This window comes from Eupeodes corollae, chromosome 1 (assembly GCF_945859685.1).
Source record: "Eupeodes corollae chromosome 1, idEupCoro1.1, whole genome shotgun sequence".
In the NCBI taxonomy this organism is placed as follows: Eukaryota; Metazoa; Arthropoda; class Insecta; order Diptera; family Syrphidae; genus Eupeodes; species Eupeodes corollae.
Window position 1 is genome coordinate 57,705,743 of NC_079147.1, and position 26,551 is coordinate 57,732,293.

The window sequence follows — 26,551 nt, forward strand, 5'->3', positions numbered from 1 at the left end:
CTTCACGCTGCTCACGGGCTTTTTTCCCTTCTCTTGTCGTAGGACGGCAAAGGCATTGGCAGTACTCTCCTGCTGCAGTCTTCCAACGTTGAATCTTCCCCCGAGGTTGTTGTTCGTCTAAGAGTTTCCATCGATATTCCTACGCGCAGTTTAGCACCAACTAGGTAGTGGTCGCAAAGTATGCTAGAGGAGTGTCTTCCTTCAATAGCAACATGATCGATTTGGTTGCATGTTCGATAATCGGGGGACCGCCAATTACCTTTGTGGATATCTGGGCGAGGGAATCTGTTGCTACTCAACACCATGTTTTTCTCGGCTAGGAAGTCGATAAGCCTGAGTCCGTTTCTCCAGATGTGATCTCGTGTAGGCTATGTCTTCCAATTGACCTACCAAAGATGCCTTCTTTACCAATTTTGACGTTACAATCTCCCAGGAGAATTTTAACATCGTTTTTGGGACATTGCTCACATGTTTTGACGAGGAGCTCTTAGTTCATAGAATTCTTCTTTGTTATTGTCATCCTTCTTTTCCGTCGGGCGCAGATAACTCGCACGTGGTGGAATTTGGCCTTAATGCGAATTGTCGTCACTCTTTCGCTTACTTCCCGAAAGCTCAAAACTCTGCCTTAGTTTCCCTCTGACAGCAAAACCACATCCAAATAAGCGCTTCCTCCCATCGAGTAGTCACTTCCCATAGTAGAAATCACAGCCTTCAATCTTCCCACTGACTGACCCATTCCATCGCATCTCCTGGAGGGCTGTCACATCAGCTTTGATTTCGGTGAGGGCAACGACACGCTGCTCTGCCTTGCGTGGTCGGTTAAGTGTATGCAAATTCAAGACCTAGGAACATAACATCTAAACACACCATCTTTTAATCGATTTTACTGTCGTCAAATAAGGTCGATTCACAACGGAGACTTGGTCAATATGTAACAATTTACAGGTACAATGACATCATCGCGGAGATCAAACTCAGAATCACCCTTGCTAATCGCTGTTTCTTTGGCCTAAGTAAGCAGTTGAGCAATAAGTCCCAATCGCGAAGTACAAAGGAGACACTGTACAAAACTTTAATCATCCCAGTCTTGCTGTATGGTGCAGAAGAAAGGACCCTCTCCCAGGCGGATGAAAGATCTCTTGGTATCTTCGAACGGAAGGTTTTGCGTACGATCTATGGTCCGTTTTGTGTCGACAGGCAAAGTAACATCTGGCAGAGAGCATTTATTCAGAATTTATACGAGCTGTACAGCGACTTGCCACTGGTGAAAAAACTCTGTGTACAACGCTTAAGATGGCCAGTACATGTCGAGCGAATGAACATCGAAGCTCCAGCCCGTAAGGTATTTAACGCCAAGCTTGAGGGAACAAGAAGAAGAGGCATGCCTCATATCCGGTGGAGTGATTAAGTTGAGGCCGACGCACGTCAACTTGGTATTCGAAACTAGAGGCATCAAACTAAAGATCGAGTAAGCTGGCGAATGTTATTACTTGAAACCCAGGAGCACAATGCGCTGTAACGCCAACTAAATTAAAGTAAGTAAAAGCAAATTCAACCCTTTTGCTTCCAATATCCAATCATGGTATGCAATCATGCGCAAGAAGAACGAAGAGCTCAAAAGCAAAAATTTGAAGCCAGCTGGAAAGCTTTAGGATGGTTATGTTATGGTGTGGGGTTGCATATCAGCGAAAAGTGTGGGCAACTTGATATTTAACTGGGAATTTCCTTTAAATTTTACCAAGAGCTCCTGTTAACAGATAACCAATTAATCTTAAAACATTTAATACAATTCATTTGTGTTTTCAAGTTGGTAGTATTTGAAGTATCATAACCGTTGGTATATTTTAACGCTTGAAAATTTATTTATGCAAATGTTTAGAACATATTTTTGTATATTCTTTCTAATATTTTGGCGGGAATTTTGGAAGCTGACACTATCACTATAGACATGAGCTGCAACATAGCCGCATCAAAAAATTGTCCGAGGAGTTAAATCGCCCGATCTAGGCTGCCAATGACCGGCTTCAGGAGTAAAATAAACTGTTGACGAAATTAATCGCTCAATGGGTCAATTGTGACGAGTGCTGTGTGGTACAGTTGTTATTTAAACGACATCTCATGCATGTCAAGTTCTTCTATTTTGCGCAAAACACAGTTTGTTATCATCGCACGGTAGAGGCCTCAATTCACAGTAACGTTGCGATACACATCATCTTAGAAGAAATACGCCAGCAGATAATCCGCATTACACAATGACTTTTTCTGGATGAATTGAAAGCTCTTACAATGCTTCTTGCTGCTCTCCACTCAAAATACGGGAATTTGAAAATCTTGAAACAGACACTATATCTATGACAAAACGAGTTATTCGATTATTATTGCAAGTGAAGTATGGTGTTTATACTGTAAGAAGACGATTAAGAGATCACAGGAACATTTAGAATTGGTTCTTGAAAAGTAGAAAAATATGTACAGTGAATCAAAAAAGTCTGCGTAAAAATAAAACAATTGGAAATAACTTAAAAATTCCGCTTTATTTTAGGAAAAACTTCATGAAATATGCTTCCGTGTTTTATTTAATTTTATGTATTCTTACAAAATACAAATTAAAGCTTATACAAAAATTAAAAAAAGAAGATATTTACAAAAAATTAAAACACTAACAAAATTTGTCCTAAATAAGTCTGCGTACGGCACTGTATTTTTTAACTTGTTACCTTGTTTGGTATCCCTTAGCGCTAATAACAGCTTTAAGTCGACTTTTCATGTTAGGCACAAACTTCTTTGTATCGTCAGGAGTAATTTTATTCCACTCTTCCTGCAAAACTGAGCGAAGAACAGCTTGCGAAGCAATGTTATGTGTGCGTATACGATGATCTTTCAATTCCCATAAATTCTCTATGGGGTTTTGATCAGGTGATTGGGGAGGCGGGTGAAGTTGCTTCGGAACATGATACAAAAGCCATTCCTGAACCAATAATGACTATTGCTTTGGGTCGTTATCTTGGGTAAACGTATAATTCTTTGGTAAACCAATCTTTTGAACAGTCTCAGGCAAGTTTGTTCTCAGTGTATTCAGGTACATATAAATGTTTATCCATTGTAGTATCAATAAATTGCATATTTCCAACACCCTTTGCCTCCATACAACCCCATATCATCACACTTTTACCACGATGTTTGATGTAGATATTAATGTTTTGTTTCGCAAACTCTTGGCTTGGCTTCCTCCAAAAAAAGGAACGGTTATCGGATTTAAACAAATTGAATTTGCTTTCGTCACAAAACAACTGTTTTCCAAAACTCGTCTGGTTGTTTAATCCACTCCTTTGCAAACACTAAACGCTTCTTAGCGTTCACTTTTGAGATGTGTGGCTTCCGTCTTGCGATTCTACCATGAAAATTATTTTTTTCTTAGAACAACTCTCTGGATTAATCAGATTTCGTAAAATTCCCGACGCGATTTTAGGAGCACTTATTTTAGAATCCGTGGTGTTCTAAACGCGTGGTTACCTTTTTAGGGCGACCTGATCGTGGTTTTACTTTTAAAGTTCCGGTACTTTTAAAGTTTTTTACCACTCTTTGGACAGAGGAATGACTTCTGTGCACAATATCACCAATTTTTCGTAATGTAGTCGCTTTGTTGTAACGTTCAATAATAATGGACCTGGTATCCATAACTCTATCACAACTATTTTTCACTTTATCAACTCAAATTACAATAATTTTCAGCTTTGCTTACTCAAATTTTCAACTGATAATTATATAAAGAAGCCAGCAAAACACTATTGACAAGATAACAGTTAATTTTCCGTTGCACTTCACAATTGTTTCTAAGTAAGAACAGTGTCGTAAGCAGACTTTTTTGGGACAAATTTTGAAAGTGTTTTAATTTTTTGTAAATATCTTTTTTTGTGAATTTTTTTATAAGCTTTAATTTGTATTTTGTAAGAATACATAAGTTTTAATAAAACACGGAAGCATATTTCATGAAGTTATTCCTAAAATAAAGCGGAATTTTTAAGTTATTTCCATTTGTTTTATTTGTACACAGACAGATTCACTGTATATACTTTGGACTGGCAAGAGTTAGGTTGTCCTTATTGTTTCTAAAGGGCTTCCAAATACCGAATTAAACTATGGGCATACAACAATGGGATTTCATATACAGTACAGTGAGAAATTGCCAACTAATTGGAGTTGTCCGGTTTATATATTTGAAAGTTGATATAACTGAACTGTCAGAAAACATTTCAACAAGATTGTAAAAAATTTAGCGAAATAATGACCAAAACTAATCTTAACTTAATAAAATAGAAAATTTTAAAGAGGAGAAAGATGCTGTCCTTCATGGAACACACTCAGGCCAGTTTAATGGTCCATTGTGATACCACATGAATCTTGAGACTTTATTCTAAGCTAAGTGAAACCAATTTAAATCCCTTACGAAACGCGAAAGACTGAATATGTTAAATAATTGATATCGTTTAGACCGTTATAGAAGAATTCTCCTATGTAATACTTGCGTTTTTAAGCAAGAGCAGAGCATGTACAGAGGAAGTGAAAAACTAATTCCTTATTCATACAGCTTCTGCAAAAGTCATTTCAGAATACGTCTTGCCGTGAGGCGTGCTTTCCTATTAGACAGTGCTTGGTTATGACCGATATGTGATCTGCAAGAAACTTGAGCGGCACTTTGAATCTATAGCGTAGGTAAGATATTTTTCGTGAACTGACATGTGGCGATGTCATTCCACCTTGAAGGCAAACATCCCTTTTCATAGCGTCTTGCATTAGCAATGGTATAGATGATGATTTCAATTTCCTGGAATGAATCTATGGCCCTGCACTCAGCAAAAGTGAACATTAAACTGTTGTGGCATCTCCATTGGAGAAGATCGATAATTATGGACTGTTTTAAAGTTTGTAGAGGCAGAGTACAGAGATTTGATATGATGCTGCCTGACTATTTGAGAAAATACGGATTTCAGATGTTGATATCACGATTTCTTTAAGCTAGGAAAAGTCTTCTTTTATCGCCAAATTTCCGCCTGGAATAAGTTAGAATGATTGGAAAGGCGGAATTCGAGAGTTAATTTCAGTCTTTCAGAGTTCACCTTCATTTGTTTCTGATCTTTCTGTTTAGAAGTGAATTGAATCGTCTTCTATTTTCACAGAAAGATCTGGAAGTTTCTGTCAAATTGCAGTTGGGGGATGGTGTATTCTGTGTGCTTTGGAATTGATTCTAAATGCTTAAAAATTACGGAGTGGCCAATGTCGTTGTTAACTCACAACGTTGAATAGGCAGGGTTAAAATATGCGATTTTGTATTTCCTCGAAAACTGGACTTAACCGGTTATATGTGGATTGCGCTCAGTTCCAACTGATTAGCCCAAAGTATTAGTTTGTCTAAGGCATTTTGTATGAGAGTTCATTCAGGGTGTTAAGGTGCTTTCCTGAGACAGCTATATCAACGTCATCCACATGAGCAACCACTCTGAAACCCTTCTCATTCAGACCAGTTAGGATTTTAATTAACCCCAGAGGAGAGGCCTTCGGTGTTCCTTTATTCAAGAATCTTATAGCAGAAGAGTTGCCCTGTTTTGAGTTTATTATTCTGCTAGTCAGCGTTTAATGAATTAACTTCCCAGTTCCAAAATAAAGATGGATGCAAATTGTGTACTTGACAAAAATTTTAGTTTGGATTGGGGCTAAAGAAGCACAGGTTATAGTAAAAAAAGGCGTACCTTTAAGCTTCCATCACAGGGTACTGATACGATTTTTGCAACTTACTATCTTCAAACCAGGTCAGAGCCCTCTTTTTCTATATTTTTTTACTTCAATTTAACAAGATTTTTTATCACATTTCAACTTTTTTTATTCCCAATCCCAATACAATACTTTTTTATTTGTCTGTCCGAAAGCTCTGTTCAAAGTTCTACTACCTATGCATTGTGTATTGTGTTTTCCAACTCTGTTTGCCATACATGAAGGTACACACACAATTCAAATTATATATGTACCTTAACTGCGTTCTGCATCTGCCATGGCTGCATTGCTTTTGTGCATTTTTACAGTTCGCGGATATGTCAATAAATGCATATGCGCGGCATGTGCATGAGCTTAGTTCATGTTTAGCCTCTGAATGGCTGTTGCTTTGCAAAAGTTGCTACTCAAAGTTAGTTTATAGAAAATGTTTAACGTGAATGATTTTATAGAACTAGTGAAAGCTCGTCCTTCATTATACAATTCATATGCAAATGGATATACATCTAGAGAGCATCATAAAATCTTATGGAAAGAAATTGCTGACGAATTAGATTCAAACTGTAAGAATTTTGTATTTCCAATTTATTAATGAATAAAAGTTGAAATATTGTAGTATTACAAAAAATGACTCTCAAATCTAGTGTGTATGAATAAAGTGCAGTGAGTCATGTATTTAAAGAAAAGCGTGATGTGTATTGAATGGTGTTTATAAAATAAACCTTCTTAAAACCAGTTCTTTATTCTTTATTGTTTGTTGTATGCGCCTTATGTGAATTTAACTTGTTGTTTGCTAAAATTGTCTTTAGTTCTTATTAGTGTTTGAAAAAAAAATCCATAATTAAGTATTACATTTTTGTTAAGCAATTGAGTAGCCAGTAGCCGGCCCCTTAACCGAATTTTCCTACAAAGCTTATAATTAAGCCTTAAATTGTAAACTTTTTTCTTTTTTATTTATTAAATAGTTTATTAGGTATTTCTCCATAGATGTACAAATATAAAACAACTAGCGGACCCGACAGACGTTGTCCTGTCTACACGTCTTTAATTTGAAAATTTCAAACTTTTTTTAATAAGCTAAAACATTCTGGACCATTTTGATGAAAATTATTATTCAAATGTTATGACAATATCTAACGTCATTACATGTAAATTTATTACAATTAGACTAATCGATAGCGTGTGAGTATTTGCAATGAAATCTTCAACTTGTTTTAATTAAAGGTAAAAAAGCTTGCACTGAAACTATTTTATTTAAAAAATATATTTTTTTATTTACAAAAACTTAATTTATCGTAATGCCATTTTATGTACAATATTTTTGGTTAAACCCTGAGGTGTATAAATAAATAAATTCGATGGTTTTCCAACTCTGGAACACGCAACATATAATTGGCCGTGAGAAAAACATGGGTTTTCTAAATCTAAGCCACAAATTGTCATTGTTTGGCCTTGTGACTTATTTATAATCATAGCATATGCCAAGCGGATTGGAAATTGTAAACGTTTGAATGGTATAGGCGAATCTGAAGGAATCATTGGGATCCGTGGTAAAAGTACAACTTCACCTTGAAATTTTCCACTCAAAATAGTGGCTTCAAGAATGTTTCCCATGATTTTTTTTACAACTAATCGCGTGCCATTATACAATTTTGGGGCATTTAAATTTCGAAGCAAAATTATAGGTGAGCCAACTTTCAGTCGCAAATTATGTGGTGGCATTACAGGTAAAGCTAGTGAATTTAGAAACTCTACAGGATAGTTGACAACTTCGTCAGGATCAACAACAGTGTCAATCGATTTAAATGTAATTTCATCACCAGGCAATGACTGTTGTATTTTACAATTGATGGCGTCATCTCAATTTTTTGCGGAAAAAATATCTCGCTCTCACAGCCATTCATGATTAGTATAATTATGTCTTAAATCTGGAAAGATACTTGTTATTAACTCATCTTTGGTAGCCACCATGTTGCAAAAATTCTATGGAAGTCGAATATGTTGTGTATCTTCATACAATTGAATTTTACCGTAGCCAAGGTCTAACAATTGTTCAGATAATCCTGACGCTAATGGATCATTTTGAAGTCGAACGCGCATGTTAATAGTAAGGCATAATTTAGTGACACTTGGCCATAGATAAGATTCTTTCAAACATGCGTTTATTTCGTCTGCATATGTCGCGCGTGGAATGACTGGTAATGTTTGTCTGAAATCACCAGACAGCAGCAGTAGAGCACCACCGAAAAGCCGATCATTATTTTTGATATCTTTCAGGGACCTGTCGAGAGCTTCAAGCGAATGCTTGTGGACCATTGTACATTCATCCCAGATAATAATTTTACATTTTCTCAAAACTTCAGCCATGCCTGAATGCTTCTTTATGTTACACATTGCTTCGGGATTTGTATGAACGTTCAAAGGTAATTTAAGTGCTGAATGCGCAGTCCGTCCACCATCAAGTAACGTTGATGCAATGCCTGATGAAGCAATGGCCAATGCAATATGGTTTTGAGATTTCGATGTTCAGCAGTAAGCAATTGTTCATTTTCCGCAAGAAAAGAAGCCAAAGAAGTCTTATCGAACTGGTGAACATCGCTGTTGATGATGTCTACTGCTGGGCGATTCGGCGCTGGCATTCCAAAATGGATGGGTGGCATGTTTGAAATAAGAATACAAATATCCTCAATCATTATTAATGACTCGTTGTATATTTCGGCGGAGAATGATGATGAAAAAAACCCTCTCTCATTGAGTCTTTATATTTGTTCCACAGAGCAGATGCATCAGACGGAAAACACGTTGTCAATATCATTGAAAATAATTGACGAAGTTGTTGTGGAGATGAGCTCAGTGCTGCATCAGCAAGTGTGAGATCCCAATGGTTATCATCCTCCAATAAATTTAACTCACGACACGCACCGAAGAAAGAGTCGTATGAAGTACCATTGACTTTTCGCAAATATTGGAAGGAAGTCGGTCCAGGGACGTTAACCAGTAATAAACGCAAAAAAAAAAACATTCGCGTTGCTTAGGATGAACTGTTTTTGTCATAAATATATCAGCGAATCCTGGTACTGGAATGCCTCGTTTCCGCGGTTCCCAATTCTTTGATTGTTTATTCCATGTAAAAAATTTAGGAACATCAGTGTACATCAACGTCCTTGCGAATTGACCAACAGCATCTTGTCGACTACAAAGGTTAAAAAATTGAGTAAGAGTTGTTTTTGGAGCCGTCAAAGTAGTGCAGTTTCTTCTGTAAAGTAAAGACGCTTTCCGTTTTCAAGATGCACAGCCAAATGTATAACAGCAGGATCCTTTTCATGTATAGGGAACGTAAAAATGCGCCAAATAGCTTCGTTGCTACTTATGTATCGACCCATTTGATAACGTGTTATTTCGTCATTGTCGTTAACATTTTGAACTGCAAATATAGCTTTATCACTACCCTTGTGAACATACTTACAAATGTATTTGATAGACTTCACCGAACTGCATAGTTCAACGTTTATGTGCGCTTTGTAGGTTTTGCACAGCAATGGCGAATATGGAACTACCCAGCGATTATCAATATCTACTCTCACACTATTTGAGAGACGCAATTCATATGATTGACCACCATTGTCTACGTCTCTACGTCGATAAGATGGATAACCGTCCATATTGGTGATAGTATCAGTTTCACATGGTTTTGGAAAACGTTTTGTACATTTTCCATTATCTATACATGGCGACATCATGTTTAGAGTGCCACATGGACCATAGATCATATTTGTAGTAAAAATGTTAAACAATTCTGGATCAACATTCGGATCTGGAATTTCCGCTGAAATAATTTTGTCAATTTCTTCTGCGCGTATTTTATCCCCCAACCAAATTAAAATATGCGCATGAGGTACGTAAACCAGTCGGATCCAATGTAAAACATTCCAAAATCAACAACTACTAATAAATTAAAAAAACATTGTCCAGCGGACAAAATTGTGAATCTAAACCATTCTCAGATCCCCTTGAACACACACAAAAAATTTCATCAAAATCGGTCCAGTCGTTTAAGAGAAGTTCAGTGACATACACACTCACAGAAAAAATATATATATGAATATATAGTATTATTTATTGTGTTTATGAGAAAAACTCATATTTTCCAATATTCGGCCACTTGGATCCTGATTTCGGCCACCTTGATTCCTATACTCGGCCCTTCGATAAAATGGGATATTACTTACAAATTCAACAAATTTATGTTCATCTCTTGCAACAAAAAAAAACATTTTTCATTATAATTTATATATTAGAAATAAAATTAAAAATATCACAAACAAATTTATTTTTGGAAACAAAACCTTAATTTTCAAAAACAGAACAATAGTAAATTCCTTATTTAATAAACATAAAAAAAACTACTTATAAACATAAGATAATAAATATTTTTAACTTCATTTATTAAATAAAAACTGCAAGCGGCACAAAGGCATTGCTGATAAAAGGGGTACATTTTGTATGGAACCACGAAACGCAATTGTCACAGCCGAGGTTTTTCATCCCCTGGTCCTCAACGTCTGTTAAGACAACTTCATCGCAGACTGGGTATTTTGGGACATTCTTTTTTCGGATGTTTTTTGTTTTTTTTTCTGCCCTTTTCGTTTGGCGATCAAGCTTCCGCTTCTCAATTTCTGCGGATTTTTGCAGCTTCAAATGTTACTTATTTTTTTGGAACATTTACCAAGCCACAGATGATATCGACATCGGTGGTTTGTCGCTGTTTTGAATCTTTTTTTCTGCTTTAAGGATAGGCTTCGGATATACTAGGTGTTTTTCGAATGGGGTCTTTCTTTCTGAAGTTGATTCTTTTGAGAAGCAAAAACAATAAAACTCATATCTAAACTTAAAAATATTTAAGAATCTTACCAACTTCCGTCGCAATGCTCAAAAACGCTCCACTGGCATCACGATTTGATCATCCAATTATGTCAATATCATCTACGTATTCGAGTAATTGGATGGACCTTTGGAAGATTGTGCCTCTAGTGTTGACGGTTGAGTCTTGCCCAATTCTTTCCAGAACGATGTTGAAAAAGTCACATGACAGTGCATCGCCTTGTCTTAAACCTTTTTTGACATCAAACGCATCGGTAAGATCTTTTCTGACCTTGATAGAGCAGCGTGCATTCTCCATCGTCATTCTGCACAAACGGATAATTTTGACAGGGATGCCAAAACTAGACATTGCTCGGTAGAGCTCTACCCTATAGATGCTGTCATACGCGGCTTTAAAATCGATAAAGAGATGGTGGGAATCGATTTGAAGTTCCTGTGTTTTTCCCAAGATCTGCCGTAGTGTGAATATTTGGTCGATAGTGGACTTCCCTGGTCTGAAGCCACACTGATAAAGACCAATCTGGTTGTTGACGAACGGCTTCAGACGTTTACATAATACGGCAGAGCTTATGTGCAATGCTAAAGAGACTGTTGCCTCTGTAGTTGGCGCAATTTAGAGGGTCTCCTTTCTTATGTATCGGGCATACTATGCTGAGATTCCACTCATCGGGCATGCTTTCTTCCGACCATATTTTGCAGATGAGTTGGTGCATGCTACGTACCAATTCATCGCCTGCTGCTTTGAATAGTTCGGCAGTGATGCTTTCAGCCCCAGCAGCTTTGTTTGACTTAAGTTTAGATATAGAGGGGCAGAGGTGTTTCATTAAGGCACCTCTCCTTATCCAGACGGCAGCGGACGAATTCTCGAGATGGAATCAACGGTGGCGTCTACAGTTCCAATAAAGTTGAACTACTTAGTGAACACCTTATGGGGCTTCTTCGACATATTCGGAGCCCAGGCCTGTAGGAGAGGTTTATCCGGGTCCCCATCTTTGGAGTTATACTTAGGATCTGGCTCTCCAGGTTGGGAGTTGTTCCATCGGGGCAACTTCCGGGCCACCTAAAAAATACCTAAGTTGTGAAGCACCAACAAGCCTCGGATACAGACGGATTCACTGTTGACAACCTACGCAGTTTTTTTTCATAAAAATTAAAATCTACACAAAATTTAAGCAAATGCTACTTTTATTGGTAAAGATTGGTTCTCGAAGAAAAATCGCCTTAGCAAAAATAGATTTTGAAATCAAACTAATTCATGATATTTACAATAGTGTTGGTAATTTTTAGTCATTCTTTTAGAAAAATTCAACTGACAACTTTTTTAACAAAACACAAAAACTTACAACAAACTGATAATAAATAGTTTTTGACTCAAGTATTATGAAAACAATGAAAGATAGTGACTGCGAATTTGTTTATCTCACACAAAATATTGTTATGAATATTTTGTTAAAGTTTTAAGCAAGACAAAACGATAGACGAAATGGGTAGTTATCAGTGTGGGTCGCACCCCGCCTCTTTTTCGTTTTATTTCTACCCCAGAATCGCAAGAACATCCCCTTGTCTCACACCTTATGCAACACGAAACACCTTGCATTGTTGTAGGCGTCCCTTATATTGGCAACAATTTTTGGTGGAATTCCTCACCCAAGAAGTGATATCCATATACGTTCTCGGTTAATTCGGTCAAAGGTATTCTCAAAATCTACAAACATGGAGTTTAACGGTGTTTGAAATTCTGCAGACTGCTCAAGAACAATGCGTAAGGTGTTGATATGGTCAACGCACGACCGACCGCTTCAAAAGCCATCCTGATCCCTCTTGAGTGTAGTCTCAATTCTAGCCTTTATCCGGTCGAGGATTAAAGTTGCCATTAGTTTTGGGAAAACGGGCAAAACAATAATACCACGCCAATTGTTGCAGTTCTTGAGATCACCTTTTTTTGGCACCTTACCAGCTATCAAGAATTCCACTGGTACTCCATCAAGCCCTGCTGCTTTGTTGGTTTTGAGAAGATTAATCGCTGTTTCAATTTCCGCTACTGAAGGGGGTTCGATGTCAATACCCCTGCAGGATCTGCGCATCTCGTTAAGTTGGGGCACTTCAGCACTCTGTTCGACGCGGTCCTCATTTAACAGGGCACAAAAGTGATCCTCCCACCTGCGAAGTTGATCTTCAATTGATACCAATAGTGTCCCATCCACATCCAATACAGGATGATAGTTGTTGCTTTTTTTCCCGACAACTTCTTTGGCTATTTGGTACAATTCTCGGATATATCCTCTTCTTGCATCGTTTTCAGCATTATCAGCGAGTCCATCTATCCTCACCCTCCTGTCATGTCTCACACAACGATAGACCATCTTGTGTGCAATCCGATATTCGTTTCGCAATTCAGCCTTTCTTTGAGCGTCTGTCTCTGCTATTATTTGCAGCTTCAACGATTTACGAAGCTCGATTTTTTCCCAGCTGTCTTGGGATATCCAAGAGTCACTAACTCTCGTACGCCTAGGTACAGTCTCGGATCCAGCCTCCATAAAAACACTTTTAATTTCACCCCACCTCTCGTCCACGTCTGAGTCAACACTCACATTTAATGACGAAGCTCTTGATATAGCTCTTGATAGACTTATGTTGGGATCACTTAAAGCATTCGTATTGAATTTTTGATCTCTTGTTGCATTTTGCGATTGTCATAATACAGCCGCGGTTTTTAATTTGAGACTCTTGAAAACCATGTTTATAGAAACATTTATTTATAAAGTATCAATTAGTTAAATTTTAATGAGTTTAAAATTAAAAGAATGAACATTAGACAAATTTTGTATATTCTGTACGTTATGTACGCAAGCTAAATTCATATTTCTGAATCTGATAATAAATAAATAAGTTAATTGGCTCAAAAGTCTGTTGAGAACCAGGGTCAAATCTGAGAAAACACTTTTCATGACAAGAGTAACTCTTTGAAGATTTGTCAATTCCTCGCGAGGAGGCAGTGCCCGTGAAAAACGTTAGACGGAACAGGCACTTCGACGCACTTTTTTTTTAAATTCATTTTTAAAAATTAATTTTCAAAAGTATTTTTAAGCTAGACAAATTTTCATAAGACTAGCCTAATTAACCATAACTTACAACTAACTCATTGGATACTGACTCTTAAAGGTAAACAGTAGTCCAACGTACCATGCCACGGGTACTTCATTTCTAAAATTGATACACAACTTTTCGATTATTTTGATACTACATTTTTTGAAACAATTTTTATTGGTATTTCCAGAGCTAATATTTAGATAAATCCGAAAATATCTAAACAAAAGGTGATAAACAACCAACCAGAACAAACATTTTGTTTATAAATTTAAGGCTTGCATGTTATTAATTGGCCAAATTAATTTTAATTTGTCTCCTAATTGAAAAACAAAAGAATTAGCACATAATTTAACTTTAAGCATGCTACCTATTAAAAATATGTTTATAAATAATGTCTGATTGCTTTAATAATACTAAAGTAATTATGTCTACATTAACATCAACCGAACACGTCTAAAACAGCATAATGGTATATAAATACATCCTACCACAAGAATGATACTTTTTGCTTATTAAAACGACACCACTGTACACAAACACAAAAGAATTATTATTTTAAAATAGAAAACCCTGTTTTATTTTTTCGTTCTATCTCATCTCTCATTCGCTCTGTCTAAGTTGTATTTGTTTTACACGATCACTCATACACAATCACGACAAGACACAATACATAATATGCAGGCTTGCCATTGGCCTATTTATCAAAAACTGGACTATCTTTGTCAAAATTGACAACAAACAAAATTTAGTTTGACAGCTCAATAAGTATTGCGCTATAAATAGCTCAATTCTAATCTTGGATGAAATTCTTCGTTTACAGAGAAATGAAAGACAATTTTCTGTCATGAACATGTCAAATACATAATAAGTCCGTTCGCGTACTTTTTGCACTAAAATTCGTAAAAAGAGATTATTTAAATAGTGGAGGTAAAATTCTTCCACAAAACAAAAAACTACAAAGAAGTAAGCTTACGGGAAAACAACAAATTTTTCATACAATATTACTGTCAAAAAAATATATAAATTTTGAAATTCATTTCATTTCGTATTTAGAATTTATTATTTTTTTAGAAATGGATAAATCAAAACAACAACTGCAACATCATGCTGGTTCATTGTTTTATTTTTATGAAACAACTTGAAAAAAAACTAAAACTTAAAAATTGCAATCTTGTTGCTGTTCCTTGGGAAAAGAATTTTTAATTTTATAAGTGACATCAAAAGCTAGTAATTTATTTAATTTATTTGAATTTCTATCAAATTTGACACTTTTCTCAAATCAGCCCAAGGACATTTCTTGGGCTAAAATTCGTAGGTTGGGGAAATATTTTACTCTCCCGTGAGTGCTCTCTTTTACGAAAAACAACGAAATGTTTGAGTACGCGAACAGGATTTCTTTAAATTTTGTATTTTTTGGTAAAATTTGACGCGAACGGACCTAATCGTTGCTTATATTTATGCCTTAAATGTTGATGCTTAAGTTAAAACAATTTGCTATACAAAAGTTTTCATACTCATTTGAAATAATAGTTTAACTGTCATAATGACCACAACAGTTTTTTAGCATATAAAACGTTAAATATGTCAATGTTTATATTTATAAACAAAGAATGCATATTTTATTTTTCGTTGGTGTTCAAAATGAATGAAATGAATTCTAATCGTTTTATTTTATGTATAAATTGGGCTTTTATATGCGCTCCAGTTGTGGGCAGCAAATATTTCTAAATTGGTCTATTGAGCTAGGTTAGGCCCAGTTTAAGACATGGCAACCCTGAACATATGTTGTATGCTTTGTCTTGTATGGTAGACACACACATCGATAACAGAATGAATGCGCGCTGCGTGTGAAGATGTTTTGTTTTTTTCTTCATGTTTGGTTTGGTTTGCGTCTTTTAAAATTCTAATCTTATAATATTTATGCTGCAGGTATTTGAATTTCAGTTTAGTTTTTCTATTGATAAAGAAAAGGATAAATACACATTTAGTTTGTTTAATGGAATAAAAATAATAATAGATAAAATAAGAACTATAAAAATAGAATAAATAGCTAAATAATTAAACTAAAAATATGTTCGAAGTCGATGTATTAATAGATTTAGTGAAGGCTCGTCCACCTTTATACAATTCAGCTTTGATCGAATATAAATCTAAAGCATTTTGCAATATTTTATGGAAGGAGGTTGGTGATACGATGCAAAAAGATGGTAAGAATATTGAATTTGTAAGTTTTCACGACTTCATTGATTTTGGTACAATTATGCGTAATGTGTATGAAGATGATGTATAACGTGTTTTATTGTTTCGTATGGAATAGTTACGTAAGTTATTCTTGCAGCTGTCACATTTACAAAAATGTGTATTGTTGACAAGAAGAAACTGGTTGTACAGTGAGGGCTTGTAATATAAACACACTTTATTTATTATTTAAAAGAAATTATATGGTGAGAGTAAAAATTAGTTTGATTTTACTCAATAACATATGTACGAAATACAATTTGTAATCCATTCTTAACTCGCCCTATGAAGCTATTGTAATCTGTCGGTATAGGTGCAAAATTTTTAACGATTTATTAAATTTTTAGCGATTAAAAGGCTCAAAAGGTGATTTTAACATCTTACAGCCAAATCAAACATAGAATAATGAAGGGTTAGGTTTTATTCCATAGACTACATTAAAAATGTTATGTTTAATACAAAATTCCTCCTAAGTGACGTTTACTAAGTTAAACCATCGAAGAAAGAAAAAAATTTCCAATTTGACAATTCGAACCCATTACAATAACTTCTTATGTTAAGTTAATAAAAGCAAGTATAATCCAGCGCAAATGCTAAGCCAAGCGGATTTTAGAAATAAATATAGGGTTTTCAATTAAAATATGAGGAAAATTACTTCGGTTGTTGAAGATGACCTAAATGGGTACAAAAGAGGTAGACAGCAAACAGACACAATAAAATCAATTAAAAAAGAGGCTGGGATGCGACCAACACTGATAACTTCCCATACCGTCTGTCAATTTGTCTTAAAAGCTTAAAAGTTTGTCTTTATGCAATCGTATCAATTTTTAACAAATTTGCGTACTATTTTTTGTAGATTTTATTTTTTATGAAAAAACGGACTGTTGGATTTTTATATAAAAATTACTGAATATTGAAAACAATATTTTCTGTCAAATAAAATAAGTTTGAAGCCAATATATTTAATTTTTGAAAAGCTATTTGAGCCGAAAGTGATTGTATTGTATTGTATCAAGTCGATTTTTTTCAAAATTTTACCAAATGTTGAAAACAATATTTCTTATAAGATAAAATTAGTTTCAATCCAATATTTAAAATTTTTGAAGAGATATGTGAGTCGAAAATCAATTTTTACCAACTTTTATACATTTTTTGTTTAGGTTTTTATTTTTTGAAAAAAAAATTGTCAATTCGATTTTTTTCAAAATTTGTCCTAATGTTGAAAACAATATTTCTTATAAGAAAAAATTAGTAAGAAGCTATTATCTCAAAGTTTTTAAAAGATATTTGAGTCGAAAATCATTTTTTACCAACTTTTGTTAATTTTTTTTGGTTTTCAATTTTTTGTAAAAAACTTTCAATTCGATTATTTTCAAACTTTAACTGAATGTTGACAACAAGATTTTTTGAAAGATAAAAGTAAATTAAAGCCAGTATCTCAAAGTTTTAAAAAGATATTTGAGTCGAAAATAAATTTTTACCAACTTTTATACATTTTTTTTAGGTTTGTATTTTTGGTAAAAAAACTGTCTATTCTATTTTTCTCAACATTTTTCAAAATGTTGAAAACAATATTTCTTATAAGATAAAATAAGCTAGAAGCATAAACTTAAAGTTTTTGAAAATATTATTGAATCGATATTCGATTTTTACGAACTTTGAGTAATGTTTTTTTTAGATTTTTATTTTTATAAAAAAAAACTGTCCATTCGATTTTTCTGAAAATTTTATCAGATGTCAAAAACATTATTCTTCCTTGCACAAAATTGTTTTAGAGTTGAAATCATATTTTATTAATTTATAAAAAAACCGCTATATTGATATTTTTCAAAAAATATACCTGTTTGGTATCACGGTACAATATATTATATGCAATTTAATTCAAGTCTCTAGTGTTTTTGGTTCATGAGATATTTAGGGCTAACCAAAATGTTCATTTTTTTTTTAAACTGCTATGGTAAAAAAATCACCCCCGCAATTTTCTTGAGAGCCTTTTCTTCATCTTTTTGTCTTCTTATCTGTATAACAAAATTTATGTGAAGTTGATATCCCTTCTGGTTCTTGAGCTATGGAGGACGAAAAAAACGTCGTGAACGTACGGACGTACGAACGCACGCACGCACAGACATCTTCCTTAAAATCTTTTATTTCGACTCTAGGGACCTTGAAACTTCGAGAAATGTCAAAATTTTCAATTTGACAAATCAGACCCATTACAATAACTTTCTATGGGAAGTTAAAAAGCTAATAATTTTGACGGAAATATAATATAAAAAAGAGTATTCCTAGGTTTGTTTACAAATTATCACAATTTGCTGTCAAAACCTATACGAAAAAAAAACCCAAGTCTGCGGAACTTGGTGTAAATTTCAAGTTACCAACAGGGCCGTCTTTACCCTTTTGGGAGCCCTGGGCACTTTTCGAAAATGGGTCCCCTTTATGATTATATAAAAATGTTATGTTATGTAATAAAGGTATACAGAAAAAATCACATAGCTTTGAATTGATATTTATTCTTTTTGTTTTTGAAATAAATACATTTTTTTAATTCATTAAAAAGATAATTAGTTATTGCAGCATTTAAAACATAAACATAAACAAAGTAAAAATAAAAACAAAAAATAAATATTTCATATAAAAATTCAAAATAAAATAAACAAAATTTAATGAAGGGGTCTTTATCTTGATTTGAAAATAGCAAAATCATTGATTAAATCTTTAAAATCTATGCCTCTGAGGATGTCGCTTTTCTTGACACCAGCGACAAACATGTCAATCTTTCTTGAATCATTGTAGCTCTGAGTTCGTTTTTGATTCTTTTTAATTTAGAGAAGAAACGTTCCACACTGCAATTGGTCAACATCATATATGTATGTATATAGATTCATCTATTGCACTCAGCAAATTTATTGCAACATCCAGGGTAATATTTTGGTTTTGAAGTAAAGCATTTGTTTTATTAATTCTTTGCAATACAGAGTTCCAAAGTTCTGTAAGTATGATAAATTCAAGCTTAAACATTATTTTTTGCAAAGACTGAATGCTTCCTCTCTGGCCTCTCGTGCTTGTCCTAAATCGTTCGCTATAGACATCAAAGCTTCTTCAAGTTCTTGATGACCTTTATATAAGGCACTTAGTGCATCAGCTCCCACCAACCACCTTGTTTGAGAAAGACTTTTTAAAACTTTTTTGGACCTAAATGAGCAGTCAACACACTCCACCGATAAGAAGATACAGAAAAGAAGTTTTACAATTTTTTAATAATGTCAAATAATTTGGTTGCTTCTAAGACACACCCAGCCGCATGCACTCCTACCAAGTTTAATGAGTGCCCTTCATATGCTACAAAAGTGTCAAATTTACATTTTACTTTTATTCTTGCCTGCAGACCAGAAAACCTTCCTGACATATTTGCAGCGTTGTCGTAGCTTTGGCCTCTGAAATCAGTTATCAATCTGTTATAAAAATGTCATGATCCTCCAAAACCTTCAGTATGGTTTCCGCTAAATAATCAGATCTATGTTCGTTAATTGGAATAAAGTCCAAAAACCAACAGGCTCGTTTTACGTAGCCAATAATAAATGTTAGTTGATCAACATTAACGCTAATTAAAAAATATTTTACCATTTTCACTTCTTTTACAATAATTTTCAAAACCTGTCTTCCCATGAGATGAATAAATTCATAACAGATATATGCTGAAAAAAACGCATGACCACTTCCTGGATTTCCAAATTTGCTTAAATGATCTGTGAGAAACCGGTCAAACTTGCTTTGTTTTATTAAGAGCAGCTCTGTTCTAAATTTCCACACAAACTAACATCATAAATTGGTGTATCATTAGAAATTCCTAAATCATAATAGAATAGCTAATTCCGAATTAAATAAAAACCCCTATTGCGAGCTTCACTTTTTTGGATTTCCGAAAAAATAAAAATTTTATATTTAATTTGACATACATACGTATTTTCTGGACGGAAATCTATAAAAGTGAAACTCACAATAAGTCTGAACACATACGAATAAAATGATGTTTGTTAATCATAAATAAAAATGTTCCTTGTATTATAATTTCACATTGTAGCTGCATTAATTGAGATTTCATGTTTGTGTCCACAGTCCGTTAAATCCACGACACTTTATTGCTGGAAAATTAAATGGAAAGTCTATTTGTCTAAAATATGCAATTACTATGGGACATTGTAATAGATTCTATGGTCATTGGTAATGCCGAATTTTATTCATGAAATCATAATGTGAAACCATTTTTTGACTATGTAAACCCCCTTTTCAGTAAGGTGTAGATAAGTGTAGGTATTAAAGTATTCCTTGCAGACGTTTCTCCTGCAATTGAAGTGAAATACGATGTTAGTTTTTGTCATTTCTCAATTAATTATTTCTGTTGTTTAGATTTCTTCCTTTTTTCGGATTCACATACATATAATTTCGCAGGGAATGTAATTTAAATTGTTCAGCAAGGAAAGTACAAATTCTGATCATTCATTATGCATCTTAAATTGTATCGAAATATTTTTTTCTTGAAAATAGACCAATAGAGGTCAAGTGATGTTTCAGCAATGTGGGGCCCCTGGTGATTGCGGGGCCCTGGGCCTGGGTCCAGTGATAAAGAGGGGTCTGGTTACCAAACAGGAATCACATCTATTGTAGTAGATTTTCTTAAGGGATTTTTAGTAAACGTCACTTGACTATTTCACGAACATTTTGGTCTTATTCTTATTTAACCCACAACTTAACTCTTATTTCCTGGTTTAGTAAACTTGCGGAATAAGCATTTTGTATTAATTTGGCTATTACTATCTCTTAACAATTTGCTAAAGTTAAAACCACGGAATGGCTACTTTAACTTTTAGAAATTTGCTAAATTCAAATGACATCTGTACATATATTTTTATAAGAGCAGAGGATACGGTGGAGTCAACAGTTGTGAATTCCAATTAAAAGGTCCGTTTGAGCGTATTTGCTTTGTTTATTTTCACTAGCTGTCACTTTTTAGACATGTTTGGATGCTCGTTTTTAAATAAAAAGCAATTAGCAATTTACTAGTTAGAATTAATTAGTTAAATTTTGGATTCCCTTAGTAAATTGATACAAATATTTAGCAAATTGCTAACTAGTAAATTATTAAAACCTTAATACTAGGTTCTTAAAATTTTTGCGTCTTAAATTTTGTTTTACAGATATTAACATAGAAAGATGCAGCAAAACCTGTCAAAATATTGTTTTTATAACTAAAACAATTTAAAATATTAACATGCACTACTGGGTCGTACGAACTTGCTCATGTCTATTCAAAAATATTATATTTATATTATGTACACACATATATTTAAAATTTGATAGTTTTTTAATTCGATTTTATATATAAATTTGTTTTTCAAATTTTGGTATGCATATATGTATGTTTTACATTTCAATTTCGTACAAAACTGATGACCAATTTTGAAGATATCGAATTTCAAAAAAAAGTTTGAATATTTTGTTAAACATTAAAAATAACAACAAAGACATTGTTGACTATTTTACTTCAATTGAAGTAGATCTGCTTTTTTTTCAAATAATTTAAAAATCTGCTTCCTACTTCGCTTCATCATCAAAATATTGAAATCTACTGCATTTTTAAGAACTGTGTTTCTAACTAATTCAATTTTAATAAAACAAGACTGAATCAACTCCTTTTTTTCTCCTAATCACTCTTGTGTATGTATGTAGTCTCAAAATTTTCAACAGAATTAAAAATAGCTTGAGTATTTGCATTTTCGGTGAGGTTCCGTTTTATCTTATGTATTCTAGTTAAACCCTTTCGTCTTTCGTTTTTACTTTCAACATATATAACTTGTAAGGAAAGTTTTGAAATTCGTAAGCAAATTCGATTTCGAGATTTTGATCAAATATGACATAACGATGGATGGAAGTCGAAAAAAGTGGGTCCCCCGATTTTGTTGGTTTGTCTGTATGTCTTTCCTATTTTTTTTTTAAACTAAAAATAAGAGTAGTCCCAATACAAATTTGTACGGTCAAAAATCTTTAATTCGAATTTTTCAAAAACAAACTGATAGATTTTTTTAATTTTTGCTAAAATGTGTGTTCTTAGTTTGGCTTCATTCAACATACAAATATTTTTCGGTTGCTCCAGAAAGGTCCCCAGATAGAACGCTAATTTTGTTTTTAATTTTTTTTCAAGAACTCAACTATTTTTTTCTGCCAAAAATGTCATTGTTTTTATTTTTTATTTAAAAACAAATACATATTATTTTAGGCTTCAATAATTCTAGTTTTTTAACTTCCCTTAGGAAGTTATTGTAATGGGACCGATTTGTCAAATTGAAAATTTTGACATTTCTCCACGTTTCAAGGTCCCTAGAGTCGAAATAAATGATTTTTAGAAAGATGTTTGTACGTACGTGTGTACGTACTTCCGTATGTCTGTACGGCCGTACTTTCGCGACGCTTTTTGCGTCGTCCATAGCTCAAGAACCAGAAGAAATATCGATTTGAAATAAATTTTGTTATACAGGTAATAAGGCAGAAAGATGCAGAAAAGGCTCTCAAGAAAATTGCGTGGGTGTTTTTTTTACCATAGCAGTTTGCAAAAAAGGTGAACATTTTGGTAAACACTAAATATCTTAGGAACCAAAAACGCTAGAGACTTGAATAAAATTTTATATAATTTATTGTAAGGTGATATCAAAGAAGTATATTTTTTTTAAAAAAATCCATTTAACAGTTTTTTTTATAAATCAAAATAATTTTACGACTAAAATATGATTTCATTAAAAAACAATTTTGTGCAACGAAGAATAATGTTTTTGACATCTGATAAAATTTTGAGAAAAATCGAATCGACAGTTTTAAAAAAAAATAAAAATCTAAAAAAAACGTTACTTAAAGTTGGTTAAAATTGAATATCGATTCAAATAACTTTTCAAAAACTTGAAATTTAGGCTTCAAACTTATTTTATTTTATAAGAAATATTGTTTTCAACATTCTGAAAAATTTTGAGAAAAATCGAATTAACACTTTTCTTACAAAAAATGAAAACCAAAAAAAAAAATTAATAAAAGTTGGTAAAAATTGATTTTCGACGCAAATATCTTTTCAAAACTTTGAGATATTGGCTTTAATTTACTTTCATCTTTCAAAAAACATTGTTTTCAACATTCAGTAAAATTTAAAAAAAAATCGAATTGACAGTTTTTTTTTACAAAAAATTAAAAACCGAAAACAAATTAACAAAAGTTGGTAAAAAAAGATTTTCGACTCAAATATCTTTTCAAAAATTAAAAATATTGGCTTCAAACTTATTTTATTTCCCAGAAAATATTGTTTTCGATAGTCAGTAATTTTTATATAAGAAATAAAATCTACAAAAATATAACGCACATTTGGCAAAAATTAAAATTATTTTTTTTATATATTTATAGAAGCCAAAATAGATAGGTACAAAAAAATGTAATCCAAAATTTACAAAATCTATGGGTTTTTCTTTTTGAAATTTCGAATTTTTGACCAAAAATTTGTATGGGTACTACTGGTATGCCTAACGCTAATCGGTTCACAACTTTAGTTTCCAAAATTTAATTAATGGACCTACTTGGACTTGTAGGGGTCAGGACAACAATGTAATTAATAGACGTTTTTTCTTATAAAAAATAAAGACCTAAAGAAAACACTTATAAAGTTATTAAAAGTTGATTTTAAAATTCTTAATTCAAATTATAAAAAATTTTGTTTTCAACATTTAGTCAAATTTTGAGAAAAATCCAATTCATTTTTTTCTACAAAAAATAAAAACCTAAAACTTTCATAATATCTTTTCCAAAATTTTGATAATTTGCTTCAAACAAAAAAGTATTGTTTCCGACATTCAGAATTCTTTTTATAAAAATCCAACAGTCAGTTTTTTTCATAAAAACTCAAATTTAAAAAAAATAGTACGCAAAATCGGTAACAATTGATACTCGATTTTTGATATCTCCTTAAAAAATGAAGGACTTAAAAATAATTTCATTCTGTGATTAATTTTCTGAGAAAAAATTAATCTGTATTTGTTAACATAAGAAATACAAATTTTCAAGAAATTCTACTAAAATTTTAAAAAATTGCTCTTCGACTAAAAATCTCGTTAGCAAAACTAGATTTTGAAATCAAGCTATTTCATAATATGCAAAATATTTTTGTTAATTTTTAGTTATTTTTTTTAGAAAAATTCAACAGACAACTTTTTTAACAAAACACGAAAACCCACAAAAACAACAAAAAACTGATAAGAAATGGTTTTCGGCTCAAGTATTAAGAAAACAAAGAAAGATATTGATTTCAAGTTGTATTTTTATCTCATACAAAAAATATTGATATGAATATTTTGTTAAAGTTTTAAGCAAGACAAATCGACAGGCGGGATGGGAAGTTATAAGTGTGGGTCGCATCACAGCCTCCTTTTCATTTAAAGAATTTGAAAGAAAGAAATTGTAATTTTGATCTGTTTTCTGTCGAGTGGGTATATATATTTTGAAAAATGCGTTGGTTTTGTAAGAAAAACTGTCTTTATATCTTATAAAATATTAACAACAATATCTTCTTTTTTTCATTGTCCATATCATATTTATAAACACGGCAATATTCATCAAAGTCTAACGAGTTTTTATTTGTTTTTCAGCTCAACAATGTCGGACGATTTGGACGAGTTTGCGTTCATCCTATGCGAGACACCTTCAGAACATGGAAAACAATGAAAAGGGAATTAATCGAAAGAAAAAAGCGAAATGGTATCTGGCAGATAAAATGTCATTCCTGAATGATTTCATGTCAAGAACACCAAAAGACCGTAATATCACATTGGATCCAAACGACTCTAACTTCGCCACAACCGTCAGTGGCGATGATAATTCAATGTTTCAATCCTTTTCAAATTTTGATTACAAAAATGAAAATATTAACAGTTTCAACGGCGCCGCCGAAGATAACCAGAGCATTGTGACAATTAAATCAGAAGATTTAGAATCCCAAATGACACTTTCCTCGCACTCACTTGAAGATAGAATCATTCAAGTTGCCGATTATGGCAATAATGTTGAAAATGAGAATGAAGCTGAGGCGAAAGAAACTCAATTACAAACTCAAAGTCCTGAGAAAAGTTATCGTATGAAAAAGTGTAGAGTCCAACTATCAAGTAGAGATCAAAACATCCTCACTCCAAAACGTACGAGTAGTGTAGCAAGGCCTAGAGAGTCGCCCAAAAAAGATCAAGGTCCAATTCCAAAGCGTTTAAAAATGTCTTCCCCTGCGACGATAGATTTACCGAAATTTACGCAGCCCATGGCTACAACAACGACGACGACGACGATGAGGGATGAAAAATCGGATATTAAGGCACGTGAAAATTCAACTTTGTTGTTTTTTGAAAGTATTCTCTACGATTTGAGGAGATTACCTGATAGGAAATTGAGACTCTTCAAACAGGATATCTTACAAGACTTAAATAAGTACCTCGATGAAGATGAAAATGAAGACTGAAGGGCATTTCATGCTAGAATTACATAATATTGAAGAATTAATTTTTGTTTTGTTTTTATTTTAAGTTCTTTTACAGTGTACCTATATATTATTATGAATATAAAGTTTTTGTTATACAAAAATTAAATGAAAAGTACTTATTTTGTTTTTACGAATAAAATTCAAATACCTTGTGAAATAACACTTTCAGATCTTTGATTTCATAAAAACAGTGGAATTTGAAGAAATTAATTTTAATACTAAAAAAAAAGAAAACCGTCATTTAATGGTTTCGAATTGGTACCGCTGTCAAACTGATGTGTCATTCAAATAGGTGCAGTTTTTTTGAAAAAAAATTCTGTAGTGAAGTATGTTTTAACACGTAATACAAACTCTTTACTGTTGATAAAAAAAGAAGTAAGATCCAACTGTGGACAGAATCTAGACGTTTGCTCGAGTATCGAATATAAATGTTAGTACCACGGTTGCCAGTTTGATCGTTTACGACCAAATTTGGTCATATTTTCTTACTAGGTCATTTTTTATACCATTTGGTCTTTTTTTAAGAAATGGAAAAATACTCGACTCTATTTTCAAAAAAAAAATGCAAACCTAAAGTACTTTTCATTTGTAAGCGGTACAAAAATGTATTTAAGTGAATGCACCCCATAACAAATGCACGAACATTGAATGCACACACTGAATGCATTCATTTCACAATTTATTGACAGATGGCTCAACATCTCAAAATCATCAAATCTCAAGATCTTAATCTTACGGATAAAATGGAAATTTCAGAACTTTGGGAAAGGTAGGTTATCATAAAAACGGTTTAAACAAATATTGTTTTCGAAATTTAGGTAAGTTCGTTTATAACTTGATGTTACTTCTTCACAACTCAGCTGCTGCTAAGTGGACATTTTTTAAATTAATTAAATTAAAACGAAAGATAGACTTAATTTTGATACCATTAATAATATAATGCTGGCCAAAGAGCTTCAAGATGAGAAAAATAACCATAGCGTTTGGTCGGCAAAACCATTTTGTATAAATTTTACTAAG

At 33.0% G+C, this 26,551-nt stretch overlaps 1 protein-coding gene across 3 annotated transcripts in view; it reads left to right on the forward strand.

Moving 5' to 3' along the window:
* Window positions 1–25,691, forward strand: part of LOC129942154 (uncharacterized) — a 35,253-nt gene extending 9,562 nt beyond the window's left edge. The window contains exons 1-2 of one of the 3 annotated variants that reach the window (XM_056050968.1): window positions 6,116–6,329; window positions 24,654–25,691. In XM_056050968.1, coding sequence (XP_055906943.1) covers window positions 6,194–6,329; window positions 24,654–25,510 — 993 coding nt within the window. In that variant the 5' untranslated portion in view covers window positions 6,116–6,193 and the 3' untranslated portion in view covers window positions 25,511–25,691. Of the gene's footprint in view, window positions 1–6,115; window positions 6,330–15,705; window positions 15,945–24,653 lie in introns of those variants that run through there. The other 2 variants (XM_056050969.1, XM_056050967.1) reach the window with 2 other exon arrangements.
* Window positions 25,692–26,551: the final 860 nt, after the last annotated feature.